The sequence below is a fragment of the Astatotilapia calliptera genome, chromosome 7, assembly GCF_900246225.1.
Source record: "Astatotilapia calliptera chromosome 7, fAstCal1.2, whole genome shotgun sequence".
NCBI lineage: Eukaryota > Metazoa > Chordata > Actinopteri > Cichliformes > Cichlidae > Astatotilapia > Astatotilapia calliptera.
In genome coordinates, this window is record NC_039308.1 from 5,622,891 (window position 1) to 5,647,413 (window position 24,523).

The 24,523-nt window shown below is 39.8% G+C and overlaps 1 protein-coding gene across 2 annotated transcripts; it reads right to left on the reverse strand.

Moving 5' to 3' along the window:
- Positions 1-10,633: 10,633 nt before the first annotated feature.
- Positions 10,634-17,260, reverse strand: cetn3 (centrin 3). 2 transcript variants are annotated; one of them, XM_026172687.1, is made up of 5 exons: positions 17,092-17,260; positions 15,795-15,930; positions 15,475-15,589; positions 15,163-15,354; positions 10,634-11,302 (listed from the first exon to the last, which is right to left on the reverse strand). In XM_026172687.1, exons 1-5 carry the CDS (start codon positions 17,106-17,108, stop codon positions 11,259-11,261), a joined length of 504 nt encoding a protein of 167 aa, XP_026028472.1. In that variant the 5' UTR covers positions 17,109-17,260; the 3' UTR covers positions 10,634-11,258. The 2 variants fall into 2 exon arrangements, with proteins under 2 accessions (XP_026028472.1, XP_026028471.1); XM_026172686.1 differs by lacking the exon at positions 17,092-17,260 and having other exon boundaries at positions 15,795-15,968.
- Between the last annotated feature and the right edge of the window lie 7,263 nt (positions 17,261-24,523).

Below are 24,523 nucleotides of genomic sequence, written 5' to 3' on the forward strand. Positions count from 1 at the left end.
ATGTGTCTCAGGATTAATGTCATATTTTTGAAGGATAGCTGCTTTAACTTTGTCATAGTCTAGAGAGTCATCCATATCCATATGAACATACGCACCTCTTGCTTTGCCAGTGAGTAAAGGAATCAGATGAAAAACCCAGTCCATTTTTTGCCACCGGCAAACTACAGCCATGCGTTCAAATGTTGTTAAAAAATGTTCAATATCATCCTCCTCTGTCAATTTTTCCAGCCTGGGTTCATAAAAGCGAGACTGACCTGACTGAGGATGTATTTGCTCATTACTGGAGCCAGCACAGGGAGGATTCTCCTCTTCAAAGGACTCTACCTCTGGTTGTTCAGGTTCCTCCACTTGAGGCTCAGGGACCGGGGAGGTACGAGCTTGCAACCTGCAACAGCTGAAACTGATGTTGCAGTGCTCTAAAGCGCTGTTCCTGGCAGGTAAACTCCTCCCTTCTTCTTGCTTCCTGGGCCTCCTGCTGACCATATGAGAACGAAGCATGGAAATCAGTTCTGACATTGTCGGCTCCTTACCTTGGCTCTCAGTACTATCCACCCCTCCAGAGGCTCCATTTTCCTCTCCTCCTTCTACTTGCTCTACAACTCCAACTGGCTGGTTTTGACAATCTCCTTTTGCTCCTCTGCCACTCCTTCCCATTCTGTGCATGGCTTGATAAGTGAAGAGGGGAAAAAAAGAGAAAAAAAATCCTGTGCCTTCAACTGCTGATCCCACTCCTGACACCACTTGTGATGGACCGAGCAGTGAAGGAAACTTAGGCACAGGTTAAAGTCCAAAAAATTTTTTTTTTATTTAACCCAAAAAACATAATTGGTTAACTCATGCAAAAAGAATCAAAATCTTGGGCCCATAAAAGAGGTCAAACTAACAAAACTCTACTCAAAGTTGACAACACAACTGATAACTCAAACAACCTGACCTCACTTAATGAGACAAAGGGGAAACTTAAATAGTGGCTGATCAGCCCACAAAAACAGGAGAAGGGGTAAAACACACAAAACCTAACTAAACCAAACATAATCAACTCCAATTCCCTCCCATGGTCCTGAATTATGGTATGAACCAATTTGTAGTCTTCCTTCAAAGCTCGCTCCGCCCCTTTTCCACCTCTTGGCTCCTTAATCAAGGGACTGGAACAGCTGCAACTAAGGTAACTCAGAAAACAAAAGATTAATCATACATAACAGTGTAAACTAAAATGTGCGCACTTATTTTAGAATGCAGTGTTATGTGGATATGTGAATTAACTAAACCAAAACCAGTTATTTATTGTTCTGTAAATAAATTCCTATATCTAAAGAAAGAAATGTGAATGCAAGGTTACTTATAAGCCTCTACACTAACATGGTGATATTACCACTGTGTGGCTGTAAGTGCAGCCATCACACAGATATAACCAAGCACAACAGTAAACAGTCCAGTGGTCTTTCCTCCCATGTTCCCCTGTCAGGGTTAGAGGGTAACTGTTGTCACATATTTGGGATAGCTCGCCTAATGACTGACAGGTGGGCACCAGATCTGAACTCTGGCACTGTTTCCCATCAGTTTTGAAGCAGTTTTGAAGCATTTGACATACAAATTTAAATATTGGTCTGGTTTTGTCCAAACAGATATACACAAACCCAACTAAACAAAGAATTATTCCAAACAAATATTTTATTTAGTAAACAAATATTAACAAATATTTTATTTAGTAAAATATTTGTTAATATTTGTCTGCCATTTATCACCAAAATTAAAGTATTGTAGAATCATTATTTTGAAAATGTTTGAAAAATATAAAATGTTGAGATATCCTTGCTGATACATTTGTGAATTTATTAGATGGTTTCTCATGAATAGGAATAACTTTGGATATTGAAGTTTTTAAAAATTACCACGATATTTTTATGTACTTTGCATAACAACAAAATCTGAGTGAACAGTAAACATAGCTCACAAGAAGTGATGAAAAACTGTAGTTATCTTTGGACTGGGACTTGATTACAAGCACCTCTTTAAGATTACCCTCTGTTTTGGACACAAACAGCTAGAGACACCACAGTTAAGGAGGCATTCCTGTTACATTTCATGAAGTGCATTTTAAGTCAACCCCCATGAGGTGCATGTCTAGGTCATACAACTAAGGGACTGTCTGAAAATAGTCACTCAACCAGCTTCTTTAAAAAAAAAAAAAGATACATTTTTGTGAGACGTGAATTATAATTAAGATACATAATAACACTGACATTTTTGGTTAAGAACAAGAAATCTTGTTGTTCCCTCTGGTGGTCAACCTGTGTAATTAACAATATTTGACATTTTCAGTATTTTCCTGCAAATACAGAAAGTAAGGCTTATTCCACAGCTGCCTTAAATTAAAAGTATTGATAATTACCAAACTCCTTTTTAAAAAAAATTAAAAAAAAAATCTATCTGTAATGGTTAATTGACTGGTTTAATCAAAAGGATATTTTTAATATTAAAATATAATTATAGTCGTTATCCATGCTGTTTTAAAAAAAAAGTTGAAAAAAGTAAAGTAAAAATATTTGGCTTTTTAAAAACATTTTATTAAGATGCCAGAAAACAGATACTTACTTGCATTCTTGAAAAATTAGTTTTAGTGATTGAATGTCAATAATTTCTGACTTTTCACTGAATCCATTGTCTTTAAAGTGTTTTGAAACCAAATGTAGCTGAGCGATTCTCAAAATAATGGACAAAACATGTCCCCCAGATAAAACCTTATTATTGGGCTAAAAACATGCATAAAAGTCTTAACCCAGTTAACTAAAAGGCAAACCAAGGCAATGTTTATACAACAAAAGTATAATTTAGCTTTACAGTCTCATTGTAATAGCATCTGTTGCTTAATACATAATCTGTATATATGCATATAAATAACACTTAAGGATAAATACGTGTCAGAAAAATTTCTAGTAAGTATAAAATGGTCAATTTCAGGCTAGAATGGCAAAACGTAACTTTTTAGTAGAAGAAGGGAAGTATGATCAGGGAGTATCAAAAAATGAGAAAGAAAATTAACAGCCAGTCAAAGCTCAGAAAGGAAAGAGAAAGATGGAGAAATGGAATTTAAGAGGAAAAATTAAAGAACATTGGTGATCTGAAGGGAAAAAATCAACAAGTCCAGCAGTATGTAAACATAAACCCACAGACTCCTTTAAACATCAGTTTTGAGGAACCGAGCAGTAGTAGGCAGCTACTTGCTGGTGAATCATTAAGATACATAGCTTGAAAAAATGCATTACAAAGAGATTAAAGCATTCAAAGGCAAATAGAAGATGGAGCTCACTTTCACACCAAACTTCAGAAACATAGTGGTACTCTGTCAGAGTTTATGGTTCTCAACCAAGACAAATTAAGAAGTGAAACAACCGCCCATGTCCACCTACTTCAAAATCAAACATGAGGAGTACAGAAACATAAGAAGTTGCAATGAAACAACAGTTATTGTGCATGTTGACTTCTGAGGCCTGGAAATGCAAATTCAGCTCAGAAATACAACTATGCCATTATGGACAAAACCTACAGATAACACTTCACACGGGCATGTTTTACACCAAACATGAAAAGGTGGGATTCTTCACAACTTCAGTCCAAGCACCAGGATGCAGCAGCCATATGGACTGACATGGATCATGTCCTGAAAGATATAATGGTCAAAGCAAACAGTTTTGCTGTCCTTCCTCCAACTGAGATTCAAGAATGCAACATGGAATTCCCTACATCCCATGGCAAGGGTGCCCCAGATGGCATTGGGGCGACAGTGAAGAGATGTGCAGACCCCGTTGTGCTGAGAGGTGAGGACATTGTGGATGGCAGACACTTACACTAGATTATCATTATATTTTATGACACTATACTCGTGCAACCATTGAAATCCATCACAGGAACAAGAAAGATTCATAAAGTATTAGCTCAGAAGAATATCATCCATTGCAGACATGTTTCATGTTTTTGCAGTAAGCCACTGATTTTCCAGTGTTTCAGTCCAGTTGCTTACTCTTTTGATGGTATCTCATGACACCCAGATGAACATCAGATTTCTGTGGCTGTTGTATAACAGAGACCTCTGGCGATCTTGATGGAACCAAGGGAAGAAGAGCCCAGCAGAGCACCTGAAGCAACTGAACTGAACAGCCACACAGTTTATTTCCGTACAACCAAATACTAGACAATAATGGAGGAGCATCTGGCGAAGGACCTTTTTTGAGTCCTCAAAACAATCCTAGCATGTTAGTCTCACTGATGTGTCCCATACAAATCATCTGTTTTTAACAATTATGACAAAGTAGATAAGATAAAACCACAGAATTCTGTGCAAGAGGCCCATTTGTTTATTCCTTGGTAATAATATTGTATGGCCCACCATTATTGTCTAAGACTTTTTTTTTCTTTGTACAAATGCAGTTAATACCTGAATAAAGACCTAAATTATTTGATCCCATCAAATTATTTCAAGATTACATTTTAGCAGATGGTTTTCTCACTTCACAGATTATTTAGATGAATTCAAGGAAGACATGATTAAACCATCAACTGCAAAAGGACTGTTCATAGAAACCAGAAAGCCTTTTAACCAAGCCAATTAGCCCATCTACATGTGGAACCACAGGTAACCTATGTTTTTACCCCCAATCACAGAGCAATAAGATCTTGGTCTGCCATCTGATGCATTTGTAGAATTCTCATCAGCACAGATTACTACTAGTAATACAAGAGAGTGAGTGTGGAAAGTCATGTAGTGGAAACCACAGGGGGCGACTTTGAGGTTGTAACTAGGAAGGAACTGGGTTGGGTTATTTCTAGAGCATGTGCTGCTCCAGTCCGGGACGTGACAGCTGAGCATGTACCAGAGGAAGGCTAAGCTCAGGGCCTCACTGTAATAACCACATGCACGTTCATATAATCAACATTAGTGATGACTTTCAGCCTAGTCACGTACATACAATACTTTGTTTCTCAGCCTTTTACAGCATCACTAACATTTATCCCATTTACAGAATTCAACTCTACTGCTCAAGAGAAAAACCACAGACTCATTTACTCATTGGCACAGGGTAGTACCAAAGCAAACTGGGTTATTCAACCCCAATCATCTTAAACATCTGAGTACTTGATGGGGGCTGGGACAGATGAAGTGTAAAGCAATGCGATCCAGATGCCTTCATCCAAACCAATATGTAGAAGCCTGTGGGGCGTCAAGTGACGGAGTTCATGAGGATTCGCCGAAAAGCTCTGTGGGCAGTATTCTGCATCACAAGTGCAGTGTGTGACAAAGGCCTTGACTAACTGGCGTTATTATTTCATCACATACATCACATTATGAGATGAGATTTCTTAGCAGTATCTATTTTTTATAGTCTGTATGGAAGGTGTCCTTTATTGTTTTAAACATGAGCTTAGTGGCTTTATGCTGTGACATCATTTGCAGTTTGTAAATCACACTCAACTAAAATTTTACTGTACTTTTATCCACGGTCCTCTTTTTTTTATTTCAATTTTAACATAAAATAATAAAATTAAAATGTAAACTTTACCAGAAGTAGTGCTCACAAAGACCTGAAGGACACAGAGTGCATGCAGTGATCAGGTGCATAATGTGCTGTCACACATCACTCCATCTTGTGGGCAGTCGAAGTAAAGCAGGAAGGCTGTACAAGCTTGGTTCAAAACTACTGCATGCAAGTGTGCATTCTGTCCGCAGGTGGAGACATTAACATACAGCAAACACTTTGTTTGCTTTATTCATAACTGCCGAGCCAGGAGACCGATTGGATTTACATATTATTTTAAGTAACTGGTATCAAATACTCTGTTTTTTGTAGTAATTTGTGGTTTTGCTATACTAGTGTGTATCAATTACGTATATTGTGTACCATAAATTTTGAATGTCATTTTTTTTCCACTACGAGGCAATGTACACGAGGCAAAGGCGTGCCCTAATTTAGTGTAACTAACATGACCTTGAATATTACTATGCAGCCATTTGGAAAGTTTTCACAGGACTACAGAGTCCTGTGAAAACCTAAGTACACCCCACACCATCCCGCTGCTAAAGAGATAAGCTGCACAGTATGCAAGTAAATGTCTGATGTGCATACAGGAGCTCCACAAGGGACTGTGCCATCTTTTTCAGCTCCACTCCCATGAGCACAGACACAGGAGATATTTAATATCCCATGCTATCACATATGCTGCTAATAAAGGAGGACTTCCCACTAAATGTCAGAAAACTTAAATTTTAAAAACCACTTATTTGGGTGTCCACGCCTGCCCCCTGAGCATTTTAAGGCTGAGAGGTTAAAAAAGAAATAAACTGTTAAGAGATTAACAATCGATGCTCAAAATGTCATGCTTAATTTCCAGAGTGAAACAGTCTTCAGTACCCACTCCACAAGCCTCGCCTTTTTAGCCCATATTTAACTACATAAAAAATAAGTAGACATGCCCTTTATTTTTGCTACATAGAAATTTGTTTTTATTAGTCATCTTTCGTGAGCAATAACAGTATTGCAATAACTGGTGATTAAAACAACCACAGAAAATGCAGGGAAAATGCTTTTTTTCAGTTGAACACAGTGAAATCCCTCCTAAATCCCACAGCAAGTCTCTACATAATTGAGTAAGGCATCACTCAACTATGAAGTTAGGTGGCCCTGGTTGGAAGTCGAGTGATGCAACAAGCCTCCACTCTTAATTTAGGAACAACCAATCCCCTCACTGTTACTGGCAGCCCTAAGCAGCTGAACAACACCTACCCTCCAGAGGAGGGCACAGCTGAAGCATGTAACATCCTGCTCCCTGCTCACACACGTTAAATATCCACTGCTTCCTTTTAATCAAGACCCACAGTCTCACTGGTTGTGCAGTCATGCACACCTCATATCAGTCATTCATGTTGGATCAGTGAAGAAGAGTTCAAAGCTCATCACAGTCACATTACAGTATATAGTATGGATATAGCTGGCAGGACATCATTTTGGTGTTTCGAAACCAGATGCGATGAACAGGGTCAGCTCTGACTAAAACTGCATGCTCATTGGCTAATGGCTTGTCAACCATAAATTGGTACCCAGTGAGAAGATCAAAAATAGTTGCAAAACAACCAAAATTAAGAAAATGGAGTCCACTTTCTGTACCGTATGACCTGAACTGAACAACCGAGCCCACAGGATAATCTAAAACATGTTTAGAGAGACCCCGGCAGAGGGCCGATACCCTTATGTCCCCCCTTATTGAGTAAGGCATCACTCAACTATGAAGCAAAGTCTAGGGTTCATGAGGGGTGCAACACAACAAGGGCAACAGCACGAGCTATATAAGCTCAGACTACAAACAGTGTCAAAGATTTTACAATTTCCAAAAAAACAATTTACAAATTCTTTACACTGTTAACTTAATTAGGAGGGGAAAAGGAAGCATATTAATTTTCAGGGTCTCCAAGGCCAAAACAAGAAACAAAAACCCCACTCCTTCGGGAAAAAGAAGAACACACTAAATTCTAGGTTAAGACCAAAGAAAAAGTACTATGCCTGTGCCTGGCCACAAAACAGAAGAAAAGGTTTTTATAACGAGGAAATGGCAGAGAATACGAACGCAAACTAGAAGTGATGGCGCGTTTGAAGCTGAAGCTCATGTGTCAAAAATAAATAAATCAACACACTGCTTCAGAAACACTGTCGAGGCTTTGTTTGTCTGAAAGAGTCACATGATCAATGACGTGATCAAAGCTTCAATTGCCATGCGACTGCTTCAGTACTTGATTTAGTGGCTTTTAAGGAATTGAATCATTGGTGGGATTTATGCTGTTTTGGTGGTGATTTTGTGTGACAGCAAACCAGTGTGTGACATAATTACAGACATAAAGCCAGGAAGAGTGGACGCTCTGCCTATTCCTAAATAAAAACAGTTTATCAGCAGTTCTGCTCCCAGGTCTAAAATGTACATAAGAAGTACACATACTACAGCTATAATTATAGCTAATTTAGCGTAGTTTGCCCTGAATTCAGCTTTGACAAACAAATATGATCGACTGTTTCTAGTAGAATTCCAAAGTTGTCATCTTGTACCCTCTCAGAGTACCCCCTCTGTATGCTTGCAGAGACCCCTACAGTAGGGAAACATGCAAAACAGTGCCCAAACTTTTGTATTTTAGCTTTATTTATGTCTTACACAGCATCCCAACTCTTTAGCTAACTTAATAACTTTAGCTAAAGTGAATAGTTAGTCTAATTCATTAGTGCAGCATTACTGGGTCACCTCTGTTTGAAGTGATATAATATGATATACAACTATCACTGAAACAGCAAACTTTGTAAATAAGCAAACAACACTTCTCATTCTCTAAACGTTTGGCCACAGCTGTAGATTACACTATCAGTGCTTGTTCACTCTTGACAATAATTACATTTCAAAATTTACTTTGTGCATTTACAGGTAAACAATATCTAATATTTTATCTAAATGACTGCTTTGTCTTTGAAAAGGGTGAAGAGCCTGAGGCCGGTGACAGTCCAGTTCTACTCTAAGTACATCCTTACAGTGGCTCACAGGACAAGGCCACATTCCTGTCCTGCCAGAAGAGAAGATTAACTTCAGAGTCTTCATGCAGTTCAACCACACCTGTCATATTCCATACGGCAGGGGTCTCAAACTCCAGTCCTCAAGGGCCAGTGTCATGCAACTTTTCCATGCCCTCGAGGACTGGAGTTTGAGACCCCTGCCGTATGGTGTTCATGCTGTTTTCCACCCCACAGTTACAGCATGTCTGACTGCCTGTTCAGCATATGCAAAAATATATGAGTTTAAGCATGTGATGACTAAGGCCTTCCATTATGGTGTTTGTCATCACATGTCACAGACATCTGGATGATCATTTGGAATAAACAAAATACTAAAAACTTGTTACTTCATCTTATCTTTATTATTATTATTATTTTACCATTGTTAGGCATTAGGTTTATTTGTAGTAGTCCTTTCCAACTTCTTTCCCTCTTCCATGTTACTGTGGTAGCTTGTCAGCATCTATTTGGGGTTGGGAGTGGAACAGAAAGTAAGGAAATCCAAAGTGCCATTAAAACCAGGAGAGGTTCTTATATTTCAGAAGAAGGGCTTAATTCAAAAGAAATGACCTCAATGCCATATTTTATTTAGGAACCCTAGAGAGCACTTTGCAAAATAACACATTCTTATAATTTCACCCTCAGATGAGCCAAGCTACAACTGTCAGGGAAGGTGATGTAGGTACAGAGCATGTGAGAGTGGTTAAGTTAATGTCTCTTGTCTAGATGAAGGCACAAGAGGGATCAATGGCAAGGCGTAGAGATTCAGTATCTTCAGTCTTCAGTGGACACTCCATTTCTGGCACAAAACACCTGTAAAAGATGGTCGATTTAGGAGGTGACCCGACAACTTCAGCCTGTCAAACACATTAATGGAGCAGTATGCTTTAAAAAAAAATAAAAAAAATCTAATTAAGCATGCACTCAGTACCCTAAGAATTATTATGGTAGTTAAACACAATGATAGTTGTATATCATATTATATCACTTCAAACAGAGATGATCCAGTAATGCTGCACTAATGAATTAGACTAACTATTCACTTTAGCTAAAGTTATTAAGTTAGCTAAAGAGTTGGGATGCTGTGTAAGACATAAATAAAGCTAAAACACAAAGGTTTGGGCACTGTTTTGCATGTTTCCCTACTGTAGGGGTCTCTGCAAGCATACAGAGGGGCACTCTGAGAGGGTACAAGATGACAACTCTGGAATTCTACTAGAAACAGTCGATCATATTTGTTTGTCAAAGCTGAATTCAGGGCAAACTAAGCTAAATTAGCGTTTTTAGCTAACAGCTACAATAAGCATAAAAGTTATCTTACGGCTATCATTTGTTAACATGACGCTTGTTCTTATACATGTAATTAATTTATTACCAACCTGAGAGTTTATCCGCTGGTCATTCGACATGACGAATGACTTCTGAAGTCTTAATTCAGCTCAAGATGCTGTAGATTCCTGTCAGTAACACTTTCGGTCCGCTAGTAAAACGTAGTTCTATTAATCTGCGCTTGAACCGGAACCGGATGTAAGTTCCAAAAAACTGAATTTTGGAACTGAAATTGAATTGTAGAACTGAAACTGAATGGTGAGAAGTGAAACTGAAATTATTCGAGAGCTGAATTTTTAAAGGATAAAATGCAGTTTCAAAGCAAATCAATTCATTTTCAAAATATAAAATGCAATTTCAATTTAGTGATGATCATTTTCAAACCATAAATTCAATTTCAAATTAGACTAATTCAAATTCAGTTTTCAAAAGCATTTATTCAAGTTACAATTCAGATTCAATCTGAGCAATTCAAATTCAAATTATTCAAATTCAGTTTCTGATGGCACAGATTTCTGCCCATACAGTTCATTGTAAGTTGTAGATTTAAGGTGTTCATCATATTTTAGGCCACCAGATGTCACTAAAGATGACTGTGTTGAAAAGGTTTGAGTAATGAACCATTTTTCAATAAAAGCTTCAATACTTCACAAGGCTTCATTTGGCCATCACTACAAACTAGGTCGCACAACAGAGACACACTTACCAGCACTCAGAGAAAGTAAAATGGTAAAAATGGTGCGACTTGCTGGGAAACCAGTTTATTGTGTCAAAAATAAATAGAACACTTGAACATGCACATGTAAACTGGAAATACAACCATTCAAAATAGCCATGTATGAAATAGGTGTCCTTTACAATATACAGACACTTCTGATAAAAGCAACAACATTTTACTGCTATTTGTCTATATTTTCCCCAACAGTAAATTAATGTGTTTATAAAAGAGTGAAAAGATCTTTTTACAGGATCTAATTACAGAAAGGTGTGAAATGGTTGCAAAACACATTACCGTAAATATTTAACAAAGATGTTAAAACATGGGGGGGAAAACCCAACAAAAAAACTCAACAACAATTAGCTAATTTTAAAGACTAGCATGATATTGATACTTTAACTTTCACCTTCAATAAGAAATGAGTTTGGCTGACATTGAATCTGTCACACAGTTCAGTGCTTTTATGGAATGACTCAAGTACAACCCTCAGGGTCAATGAAACAACTTCTGTCCACCTGCGATGCTTCAGAGGAAGCTGTGCGTCCTTGTTGACAGTCAAGTCGCTTAACTGCTCACAAATTGGACAACCAATCCAACCAAGAAGTCCTCAGCAACAGAGAAATCCCTCATCAGGACTCCCCGCCCATAATTGTAAGGAACTCCTCCTGGTTTACTGGAAAGGGGGTAAACAAGTCCAGTCAGTCAATGAGAGCACCAAACACAAAAGAAAAAAAGTTTTAAAAATGTCAGTTTCAGTTCTCTAAAATACAAAAAAACCTTTCGTTTTTGCATGTATGTGTATATATGAATTTCTTGTAATCTTTTTATCTCATTTATTTAAATTCTTTTATTTTGACTACAGTTTCTCTGTTCAGCCCACTTTGACCTTAAGTGGGCTGGAGCTGTGAAACTCCTTTTTCTGTCAGTGTAAACATGTTACATAATTTACTGTTCTTTTACATGACAAAAAAAAAGCTGCCGTGACAAAGAAAGAAATCTGTCAACAGGACTCTTTGGACTTAAATTGTAAGAATAAAACTACAGAAAAGGTTCTGGTAGCCAATTGCCCAAAGGGTATTTTGTTTGTTGGTTTGTTTTAAACTGTAGTGGTTTAAAAAAAAAAAAAAAAAAAAAGTGGTACATGCAGACATTTCTACATCTCTGCCATTCAGTTTGAAACCTTCTGTCCCCCTACAATGAAAATGGAAAGGGTATCACTTCAGCCATTTAATCAATTCTGCACTAAGCTTTGCAGTCTACAAAATCACTGAAATGCAGCCAGATGCTGCTTAATTTACTTTTTCGCTTGTTTCTTCACATTTTCCTGACACGCAGGCATTTAAATCCAGCACCCCCATCTCTCTGTGCAACCTAGCTTCCAAAAGTAGGAAGTAGTAACAAAGTAAAAAATACTTTGTTACTGTGCTTAAGTACAATTTTCAGGTATCTTTACTCTACTTCAGTATTTATCTTTCCAACTTCTTTTTACTTTTACTCAAAACAGGTTCATTACTTTTGCTTTAATGTATTTGGGTCAAGCTATTTGTGTCAGGTAATTTCAAATGCAAGGTTTCTATCAGGTCAACAAACACACAAACTGTGTACAGTTTGTCTCACAGTGTGTTGCTACCTACAGGTCCAGCTGCTGGGTTTCACAGGGAAGAGAAAAGAAAGAGCGCTAACTTCACTGAAAGATGGAAAAGTTTAGAAAGCCAAGAAAGACAGGACAGGAGAGGAAGAAGAGAGCTTAGATTTAAAGGTAAGGACTGCTCAGTGGTATTTGATTTAAATGCAGATTATGCATATTTAAAAGCTTACATGTCAGTCCTCATGTTTTTAAATCAGATATCAGGTCTGTACATGTGACATTATGTTTTTTCATATTGTGAAACATGCTGCAAATCAAACTGAGATAGACTAACTGTTGTGTTATTTAAAAGCTGCATGAAAATCCTCTGCAGGTTAGTGCAGGTAAACAAGTTAGTTTGCTGTACTGTGATGGATTTAAAGTAAAGAACAGTGTGTGACTAGCGCACACTGGCTGTGGGTCCATGGTCAGTGTGAGGTTACATTCAGTGTAGCAGAAATTCACATGAATTTTCACTGATGATGCTGAAATCCACTGACTTAATTCTACCTTCATACCGTATAGGAAAAAGACAGCTTAAATAGTTTACTATCAGCATAGAAGATGGAAATCAGCTAGGACAACTCATAAAACATCTGCTAACATCTGGTTGAATTCAGTTGTGTACATCTGATCAGCTGATCACAGCCTTTACAATAAGAAAATCTACTGAAGGTCTCAGTAGAAATTATTGTGAGTTATGAGTCTTTTCCCCACATTAAGCCATTACAACCAATTTAAGGGTTCCCCCCACCAGCTGAATCCCACTGTAACCCCTAACTGGCTCTAAAATTTGAGTATATTTCATATTTAAAATCAGAAAAAAAAACATAAAATCAGGGTAGAAAAAAATGGATACATTGACAGTTTGGAGGAAGTAATTGCACCATTTAACTCAAAGATTAATAGGAGAAAAAGAGTCTACGTAATTATCAATGGTCCTGAAAGTAGCTGAACATAATGGTACGTCTGTGAGATGGTTATGAGTAATTTTGCTCTAATGGTTAAAATCTCATGAAGGCATTATTAAGTAAGTTTAGAGACTCAATAGCGCTTAACAGAACCACAAACAATTTTTTGAGATTTGAGGCTTTCTTTTTCAGAGGAGCGCCAGTAGCCAGAGTCGTAAACGGTAAAGATAAAAAACTATTAAGATATGTATTTTTCCCAAACTACTTGACGATAAATATGTCTCCATACGAGCACCTTATAAATGGTGTTCATACGCCTCTTTTGTACGTACACCAAAACAAACAAAAGTCCCGCTCATCCACTCCTGGGGCCCGTTCTTCGTACCTCGCTAAGTAGGTTAGCCGGATTAGATTGTTGACGATTTCGCGTGATCCTGGATCAGTCAGTTCCCCGAAGCTCATCCGGGACTTGCTGTCATAGCAACAGAGCCGTAAGCGTAAACCTGCTCGGGAGCAGGTTTACTTTATGTAAACAGGATTAGATCGCGGCCACGCAGGTATGTCCGCGTCATTCATACGAAAGCAACAGCGATATTCCACCACTGTTTCACCATAAATAAATAACATCAATGTAACTAAAGACAATGCAGCACCTGATCCATTTATTGATTTCACACAGGTCATTTCCTAAAAAAGGGAAATGTACTATTAACATTCTATTACATGTATGTGATTATTACAGATTTAATTCATATTTCAGAGTAGCAATTGTAAATTACTTCGTGTAATCAAGATGAGAGACCACGGCTATAAAAGCGAAGGTGGATTTGGGAAGTCTGTCGCAGCCATGTCCTGTCCGTATACGCGAGCCACCCATTGCGGAAGGTGCAAGATTGATAAGGAGAGTCCTCAGAATTCAGCGTATATTGCGGGACAGACAGGATCCTTTAGCTCAGCGCGACAGTGTGCTCATAGAGAGATATCGATTTTCCCGTGAGGGTATTATTTACTTAACCAACTTGTTGACGAGGGGGTGCAGGACCACCACCTGTCTTTTGTTGCTCTGCCCTTTTCTTGGTTGCTGTTATAAACAAACAGATTATTCCAGGGTCTCTTTCCAAGAGACTAAAAGCAATATAAGTGATAAATATTACCATTCTGTAGAATATTCTTATATTTCACTTTTACCTGTTCCCATGTTCTAGTGGGTCCTGTCGTGGCTCTAATGTGACAGAGGATAAAATATAACATATTATAATATAATGTAATATAATATTGGATAATATAGTGTAATATAATAAATCTACCCTACCGCCTACTGGTGTTGGCCAGAGGGGCCGATGGCGCGATATGGCAGCCTGGCTTCTGTCAGTCTGCCCCAGGGCAGCTGTGGCTACAACTGTAGCTGCCTCCCCCAGTGTGTGAATGTGAGAGTGACTGAATAGTGGCATTGTACAGCGCTTTGGGTGCCTTGAAAAGCGCTATATCAATCCACTCCATTATTATTGTTATTATTAAATTACTTACGAGTTTAATTTGTCAGCAACTTCCTGCCAGCCCTCGCTCCTTGCTTTTGCAGCCTTTGCAGTGTTCCCTTGCGTTCTGATTAAACTCTGAAACTCCTGAAATCCCTCACTCAAGAGTTCTTGCTCTGCTGCCGAAAAATACCGAGCCGAGCGCGCTCCGTCGACATTTTCGCCGACCAATCAGAGGGTTGCCGATCAATGTTTCTACTATCGATGCGTAGCCCCTTTTACGACACCCAGTGATGTCACATTACTGCGTCCAGCTGTAGTAATCGTCAACAGCAGGTGTGTTCGGGGAACCGGATTAGCGAGCTCACGGTTAGCGCGATGATTTGATCTTGGATGTAGTAAGCGACGTACGAAGAACGGGCCCCTGTTCACTTAAACAAACTGAACGCATTTCCCTTCTAGGGATTAAATGTATAGCAATAATTATCAATGTCGAAGAAAAGAGCAAGTGCTGACTTACTTTCACCATCTCCGTCAGTATCAAACTCCTCGATCATGCTGCGGAGCTCTTCATCGCTGATATTCTCCCCAAGTTCCCGCGCCACACGTCTCAGGTTCCTCAAACTGATCTTTCCTGATTCGTCATCATCAAACAGCTTAAAGGCTTTCATGATCTCCTCTTTCGGATCTCGCTCTAGGATGCGATCAGTCACTGCAGAACCATAGATAACATGCATCAGAGTTACTGAAACACTTCAGTTAAAGATGTCAGAGATTTTCTTCCCCTCGGCCCCTGTCTGCACAGGGGCACATACAGGGAAAGCAAACTTACCAACTTCGCTGAAGTCCTCGAATGTTATTTTCCCATTTCCCTCTCTGTCATAATCCTTAAGGATCTTGAGAACATCCACTTTCTTCACTTCAAAGCCGAGTGCACGCATTGCCACCTGTTGACAGTTTGTGACAGTGAGATGTTTCTGTATTCCAACAGCAGTACAGCAGATGTAAACATGTGAGGAAAAACTGTTTTTTGAGTTCATTATGACAGACATATTGCACATTTTAACATACTAAACACAGCAGATTAAATACTGCGTCACCGGACTGTTCTTAGCTGTCAAACTTGTTTTCCTCTCATCATCCAGTGCTCACCTTCAGCTCGTGGTAGTCAATTTCTTTGTCTTTGTCTGTGTCAAACAACTCAAATGCTTCTTTGATTTCATGTTTCTGATCCTCAGTGAGCTCTCTCCTCTTCTTACGCTTGGTTTTGTCTGCCATGAGCTCCGTTCTGGAGAGAGACAGATGCAGCATGTGATACACAAATGTATTGCACATCACATCATATTGCAAACATTTTTCTTTAACTTAAGTGACACACTTATCTGCTGTTACCCCAAATTAAAGCTTCAATACAGAGTATGTTGTACAGCGTATGGCAGAACACCACAGCTTTACAGAAGAAGGTTAGCTAAAAAGCAAAGGGCTGACAAAACACACAATAGACAAATATGCAGGCAGTGCACTCAGTGTTTAGACAACGTACACAGCCTTGTGATCAGTTTTACCCAGCCTGAGAAAACAAACTTAAAATCTGTAACTATTTACAGACTGAAGTTTACAGGTATCTACGCTCTGTGTTTGCAACACAAGCAGAGTGCAGTGCATATATCGTTAGCAATCTAACGAAGTATCTACGACCAAATACTTATTCAATAATATCTGATTTATCAGCAACTTAACAACATGATAGAGTAATACTCTGACACATGTTTATCTAAATATCAACAACATAACAAAATAACATAACAAAACAAATTGACTGTAGTATCATTATAACATTAATTGTCAGATACACATAACACGGAAGTGTTTGGCTGACCGCTGATACAGCTACTTTCCTCGGTTAGATTTTCTTAGTTTTTGGTCCTTTTTCCCCTTTCTGTGCCAATTCAACACAAGATTATCCATTTATAATATTTAATATAGGATTTTCCCCTTACAATTCCACTACACGTACACAAAAGTGTATGTGCACTGAATAAAACGGAATCAGCAACTATGTTGGTCAAGAATGCTGATTTGTTTAAAAAATAAATGAGAAAAAACGCTCCTTTGTACTGTTACTGATGACCTTGTGCTGTGGCTATGCAGTCGTACAGGGGTGGCATCTGAACAGTAGTTTTGCAACTAAATGTGGTCTATAGTACAGTACATTGTAGTCGTCCAAGTCACATTCAAAGAAACGAAAAACAAAAAAACAGTAAGCAGCTAACGTCGACTCTACACTGATTAGTAGCTGCAGCTAATTCCTATGCACTATCGCTCCCGAACAAACACAGCAAACGCGTTGCAAAGTTAACATGCTAGCGCCTCTTATGTGAAAGAGCTAGCGAATAGCTCTGTGCGCTGGTTTGAGGAATGTTGGAATAACTGCGACAAACCGGCTTACCTCAGAGACAGGCTCATTGTGAGGGGATTTAACGGCCCTGAAACAATTACTCTTATTACTGTCACCAAACACAATATCACCGAGGCCGACACACAACAATTCCGTTTATCCGCGCTCACATTCACGCTTCCTATTGGTAGCTGGTCACCAGGCAGCAGCAAATTGCTTTCTGATTGGCTTAGAGTCTTCTTCTTCTTCTTCTTCTTCTTCTTCTTCTTCTTCTGCTTCTGCTTCTGCTTATTTATTTATTTTAATATTTCCTCTAGTGCAATCGCAGCGGATCGGAGCAGTATCGCCGCCAGCTCCACGTGTGCTGCACTGTAGACGCAGTAGACGTGCAGATGTGTATGGCAAATCAATACATATCATCTAAACTACGACGATTATAACACGTAAAGGTCCCTAAAATGTAGTAAGTATTTAAGTATAATTCTGAACAGTATTCACCATAGAACAAGATCCTGTGAGTGTTTTGTTTTGTTTTGTTTTTACCGCATTTTATTGTGTGCCAGCTATGTTTAAAAGCTATTTTATACGAGGCTGCGACTAATTATTATTTAAATTAATGTTTAAAATGTACTTGACATCATCATCATCAGCATTATTATTATTATTATTATTATTATTATTATTATTATTATTTCTTTTTATTTTTTTAGCAGTCGTAGTAGTAGTAGTAGTATTTCAACTGCTGAACAAAAGAATATCCTATGTAGGATAAATAAAGTATTTTTAATATTGTTGTGCTGATATTTTCTTGGTAAGTTGATTGATTGTTTTTTTAAGCATGATGATGCTGGACCTTTGCAGTCAATGCAAAAAGAAAATGTCGAACAATGAACATATGTGTTCACATATGTGTATTTTATGTCTCCATCTTCCTACTCTAGACCTCCTCCACCTGAATAAAAAAAATACATTTTCATTTTATTTATTTGTTCAGCAATCAGTAGTTGTTTTTTTCATTTGTGTCTCTCTTTGTAATCTTTTCAGATTTTATTGACTTTTTAACAAGAACTCTCAACTTCAAACAGAAACCCTGCAGGAGTCTTTTAAATCTATAACAATTTTTTAAATTATCATATTTTAAGGTGTTTTGTACACAATTACCTTCATATAAGATGAATGCTGTGCAATGAAAAATCTGTTTCTCTCTGAAATGCAAAGTATGGATTATTGTTTGAGAAGATCACGTCAGGTGTATGTATTTTATACATACACTAATAACAATCTTCAATCTGAATCTTTATTTTTCTGCAGATATCATAGTGTGAACCTTTTGATGAGGTGCAGACATGAGTTTGATTTCAGTAGCAGGTGCATCCCCAGCACTTCCTGAATGGGCATCTTTCTCCTGCTAACCAAATGAGCTTCTCTGTTTTCTATCACCTTCAATTCTAACACTTACAGCATATTTTAGTAAAAGCCACATTTACCCATTGGCACATACATGCATGTAATTCTTTATGCTGCTCTAAGTACTTCATAACTAAGTGGTGGGACTCAAACCTCCAACTTGCCACTCTATCTCCTCTACTGCCTGAGCCACAGCCACCCCCTCCGTCAGTACTGTATAACTGAGGTATTAATTACCTCAAGGGATGAAAAATGAAGGCAGTGCTTTAAGTGCCAAAACCTGCAGTTTCTCTTACAAGACATTAGCTGCATTGCTCTATTATATCTTTATTTAGCAGTATACAGTGTATACCACTCATGATAAAAACTGTAGTCTTTTCTCTAAATTAAAGACATCTGCTGTCTAAAACTGAGTATTGCAATAATGATGAGAAAGCCTCTCTCTTCACTGAGCCTTTTGTTACAGGCAGGGCAGCAGAGGGATTATGCTGTGATTATGCTCCAAATGAACACTACTTACACCATGAAGATATCTCGTGCTTATTTCCTCCATCATGTTGTAGCCTGCATTTTCACTGTGAGTTCAAGATTTGCTTTCCTTACCAAAATTTCCATAAAATGCAATAAAAGCTTGCATTGCAAGCTTGCAAAAAGTATTCGCATATTTGTTTTGAGGCAAGCAGTTAATATTTCACATACATTAAACCAAACCAAATTAGAAAACTGGTCTACCTTTTTTATAACTTCACTGAGATTGAACTGGGCTTTATTTATTTATTTATTTATTTTTGTCAGCCAAACATGGGAACACAGTATATAAAAGCAACAAATTCATCTCATTAAGAGTGTCAGAGCTGAACTGAGACACACACCTGGGGACATCCACTGTTTCTTGTAGAACTGAGTTCAACTTAAACAGTCAGCTGTGGAACAGCAGACAGAGGCTTCTTGTGCTGCTTATGTGAGCTGCCTCTGTCTTCAGCAATAGAGAAACACCTATGAAACAAAACATACCAATGCTTGCTATGCTTCCCATCAGTTATTTTGCACTGCTCAAATTTATTACACACAGTGTCCACTATATTAGGAATGGCTCCTTACTTTCAGAAAGACTCAGTTCTGTATTAAAGGTGAACCTTCTTTGATAATCTGCTAACATATGCTAGCATGTCATTGCATCACATCAGTTAAGCAGATCTTTAAGCGCTTTCCAAAGGTGTTCTGTGAGACTGAGACCTAATGAATGGGGAGGCCAATGAACTAAACACAGAGTTTACCCCATACAAAATTATCCCAAACAACCCAACTTAAAAATGTAATTCACACAGTCCCTCTAAGAGATACCATCTGCCCGAAAGGTAATAAGTATCCGCCTATCATGTTTTCCAGGACGTTAATTCATGCTTTTCTGCCAAACACACTGCTCATTTCTGTGCAAGGTGTCTTCTGGCAGTGATCTCTGACATGCTGAATTATGGGATTGCTGTGAGCTCCTCAAAAAGATCATACATGATATGATCTTTTTGCATGCAGGGAACGTCCATGAAACCAGAACATTAACCTAAAAACATAGTGTTTATTGACTAAGTTTCGAAACTTAAAAAGCAAAACAAACAAGACAAAGCTATCAGATGGCTGAAAGCACACTCTCCTGTCTGATTAGTCCGGAAAGTATGTATAACCAGTAAAATGATCAAATATTAGAAAACTCTTGGTAGGGAGCTTTTATGTCATTTATTGCATCACAAGTGTTTCAGATATTTTAGTCACAGCCAGATAGTTCCAAAAACGTGCATCCTCCATTATCTGGTGGTTCTAAATTTGCAATAGATGAAGCACGGTGTCTACGTGCAGCTACGGTGCAGCTTGTTTATCTTCACGGAGACGTGGCTAACCGAGCTAACGCCGCAGGCTAACGTAGACCTATGCGGTTTCACATCCGTGAGAGCCGATAGGGACACGCAGGCCAGCGGAAAAAGCAGAGGTGGGGGACTCATTGTCTACGTTAACAACAGATACTGTAACCCTGGACACGTCTCCGTTAAAGTTTCGGTATGCCGTCCGGACCTGGAGCTGCTAGCTGTTAGCTTGCGGCCATATTATCTACCTCGGGAGTTCAGTCATGTGATCTGTGTGTGTGTTTACATCCCTCCGAGGGCCGACGCAACAGCTGCCTGTGAGAAAATACACACAGTCACAGCAAGACTTCAGACACAAAACCCCGAGGCTTTCATTATTATATCTGGAGACTTTAACCATGCCACACTGGATTCTACTCTGGCTGCTTTTCACCAGTTTGTGAATTGTCCCACAAGGAGCAACAGGACAATTGACCTATTGTATGCTAATGTGAGAGATGCATACAGAGCCACCCCCCTCCCCCCACTAGGGAAGTCAGACCACAACCTGGTTTACCTACAGCCACAATACACACCCCTCGTCCAAAGGCAGCCTGTCACAACACGCTCCATCCGGAGATGGACCCCAGAAAAGGAGGATGCTCTGAGAGACTGCTATGACACCACAGACTGGGATGTGCTCCTGAGCCCACATGGTGAGGACATAGAGGGGGCGACACACTGTCTTACAGACTACCTCAGCTTTTGTGTGGACACAGTCGCCCCTGCTAAGACGGTACGGTGTTATCCTAATAACAAACCGTGGGTAACACAGGAAGTCAAAGCTGTCCTCAACATGAAGAAGAAGGCTTTCAGGAGCAAAGTGAAGGAGGAGATGAAAGCAGCACAGCGGGAGGTGAAACGCTGCCTGAGGGAAGCAAAGGACACCTACAGGAGGAAGGTGGAGCAGAAGTTGGAGAGGAACAATATGAGGGAGGTCTGGAATGGTGTGAAAACCATCACAGGCCACAACACCAAGAAAAGCACAGTGGGGGGGACTGTGGAGAAGGCAAACGAACTCAACAACTTCTTCAACAGGTTTGACCAGCCCACAACCCCCCCACCCTCACCTTCACTACAGAGTCCTCTCCCCACTCTCCTGCCTCCCTCGCTTCCCCCCCTTCCTGACACCATGACACCCCCCTCCTCCAATCCCTCTCTCAGCAGCAAGACATCTCCCCCCCCTCCCCTCCTCCCAAACATCTCCCAGTGTCACAGTGGATCAGGTCAGGAGGCAACTGAGGAAGCTTCGCCCCAGAAAGGCAGCAGGCCCAGACAAGGTGTGTCCTAGGATGCTAAAGGCGTGTGCTGCTGAACTTGGGGAGCCGCTACAACGAGTCTTCAACCTCAGTCTGCGACTGGGGAGAGTGCCCGCCCTATGGAAGACGTCCTGCATCGTCCCGGTCCCCAAAAAGAACCGGCCCAATGAGCTGAATGACTTCCGACCGGTGGCACTGACGTCACATCTTATGAAGACTCTAGAGCGGCTCTTCCTCAACTTCCTCCGACCACAGGTACAACATGCCCAGGACCCACTACAGTTTGCATACAAGGCGGGTGTCGGAGTGGAGGATGCCATCCTGTACCTCCTACACAGAGCCCACTCACACCTGGATGGGGGAAAAGGCACGGTCAGGATACTGTTTCTTGACTTTTCCAGTGCCTTTAATACCATCCGGCCCTGTATGCTTCAGGAAAAACTGAACAGGATGGAGGTGGACCCCTGCCTGGTGGCTTGGATCTCCGACTACCTCACCGACAGACCACAGTACGTCAGGCTGAAGGACATCACGTCTGACACTGTGGTCAGCAGCACAGGAGCACCACAGGGAACTGTGCTGTCCCCTCTTCTCTTCACCCTGTACACCTCTGACTTCTGCTACAACTCTGAATTATGCCATATTCAGAAGTTTGCAGATGACACGGCCATCATGGGGTGTATCTGGGATGATCAGGAAGAGGAGTACAGAAGTCTGGTGAGGAACTTTGTCGCATGGAGTCACACAAACCACCTGCAACTCAACACCTCAAAGACTAAGGAACTGGTTGTGGACTTCGGGAGGTCCAGAGAAGGTCCACTGCCGGTTCAGATAGAGGGGGAGGAGGTGGAGGTGGTCAACAAGTATTGTGGGTGGACAATAAACTGGACTGGTCATGCAACACGGAGCACCTGTATAAAAAAGCCCAAAGCCGACTGTACTTCCTCAGGAGGCTGAGGTCTTTTAACATCTGCAGGAAGCTCCTGAGGATGTTTTACCAGTCGGTGGTTGCTGGAGTACTTTTCTATGCTGTGGTGTGCTGGGGGAGCAGCACAGCAAAGAGGGACTCATCCAGGCTGGAGAAACTGATCAGGAAGGCTAGCTCTGTGGTCGGCATGAAGCTGGACACTCTGGTGACAGTGGCAGAGAAAAGGACATTAAAGAAACTGCTGGACATTATGAACAATGCTGGGCATCCTCTGCACACGGCCATAAACAATCAGAAGAGTCTGTTCAGTGACAGGTTGCTTCTCCCCAAGACAAGAACTAACAGACTTAAAAACTCCTTTGTCCCACACGCCATCAGACTGTTTAACTCCTCTCTGGAGGGGAGAGGGAGGGGAAACAGGAGGACAAAGGAGGGGGGAACAACTAAGCTGTAGTGCCTCTTCACCTCACTGTACAATACCTTGTGCAATACTTTTTGTAAATAGTCAACAGTGCAATAGACTCAATACTTGAAATGTGCAATTCACTTGTATTTTTATTTTTTATTCCTATTTATTCTATTTATCCCCTTTGTATATTTTATTTGTGTGTGTGTGTGTGTGTGTGTGTGTGTGTGTGTGTGTGTGTGTGTGTGTGTGTATATATATATATGTATATATATATATGTGTATATATATATATATATATGTGTGTGTGTATATATGTGTATATATAAAACAATTCTGTAACTGTAACTTCGGTCGTTGCTGTGCTTTTTTGGAAGTCGAATTTCCCAGAGGAACCCACCCGAGGGATTAATAAAGTTCTATCTTATCTTATCTTAAATACTTAAGCACATATAATAAAGGCTGTATGAGTAGGTGAATGTGGTTTATTGTATAGAGTGCTTGGGGGTTCATTCATTGACAACTCTTCTGTAGTTATCTGAAGGCAGACATTTCAGATAAAACGGTTCTAGATCTGCTTATCTTTCCAGTCCATGTGAATGCTGTCTCTTCAAAGACTTTCTTCACCACTGTCATGAACTTCCTACAGAGAGTTCTCACTGGCAGTGACAGCACTGTGTGAAGTAGGTGCCACTGGGTCTCTGGTTATCTCCAAGTGAGTCTCCTGTTTCACATGTGTATGCTGAGATAGAAGCTGGAAGGAAAGCAGATCTCTGTTCCTCAAAGTCTCTTCTTTACTTGATAATGTCCTGACGTCCAACCAGGCGTAAACTGTTCTTGTAAATCTGAGGCTTCATTCCCTTTTGCACGAGCAAAATGACAGAAATGACAAATGGCTCATAACCAAACTACACCCTGCTGCAGTGAATGGGTTCCCTCGAGTGCAGTAAAGCATCATACTGAAGAAGAGATGGGTGCGACTGTTCCTGCACAGATGTTCCATCGGTTTGAACATAGTGAGATTAAATGACCAGTAATTATTTGCTGTGTTTAAAGCTGTGTTTCATTCAGATTATGAAAATAGATTGTCGTTATGTATTGTCATTTCAAGAGAACTCTGAAGGTTTATAGTTTTATGAGATTTTTGTCCATCATCACAGAAATTTGTGGCGTGGTCTTTAATTTGTAGACACTGCAGCTTTCAAAAATGGTATTCACATCTAGAAATAGTTTCAGCATTACAGTGGAAAACCCACTGTTAGGCTTTCAATTGGGCTGTTGCTGCAAAATATTGTTTCACAAACATAACAGATGGACTACAGCAGGTCAAATGAATTACACTCTTAAAAGTCAAAACACATGAACACTTGGTCAGCTACAAACACAAACATGTAGTTGTTATTATTGCTTTTTATAGTACTTGGAGGAAAAAAATCCTGGGCTGTTTACAGATGAATTCTGTCTTGCCATGACTATTCCAATATCCTCCTCTGCATGCCCTCCATAAATCTTCTCCTCATGGTAATGAGGTAGGAAACTAAAAGCCTGAGACTGCACACATAAACTTGACAGAAAAAAATAAACA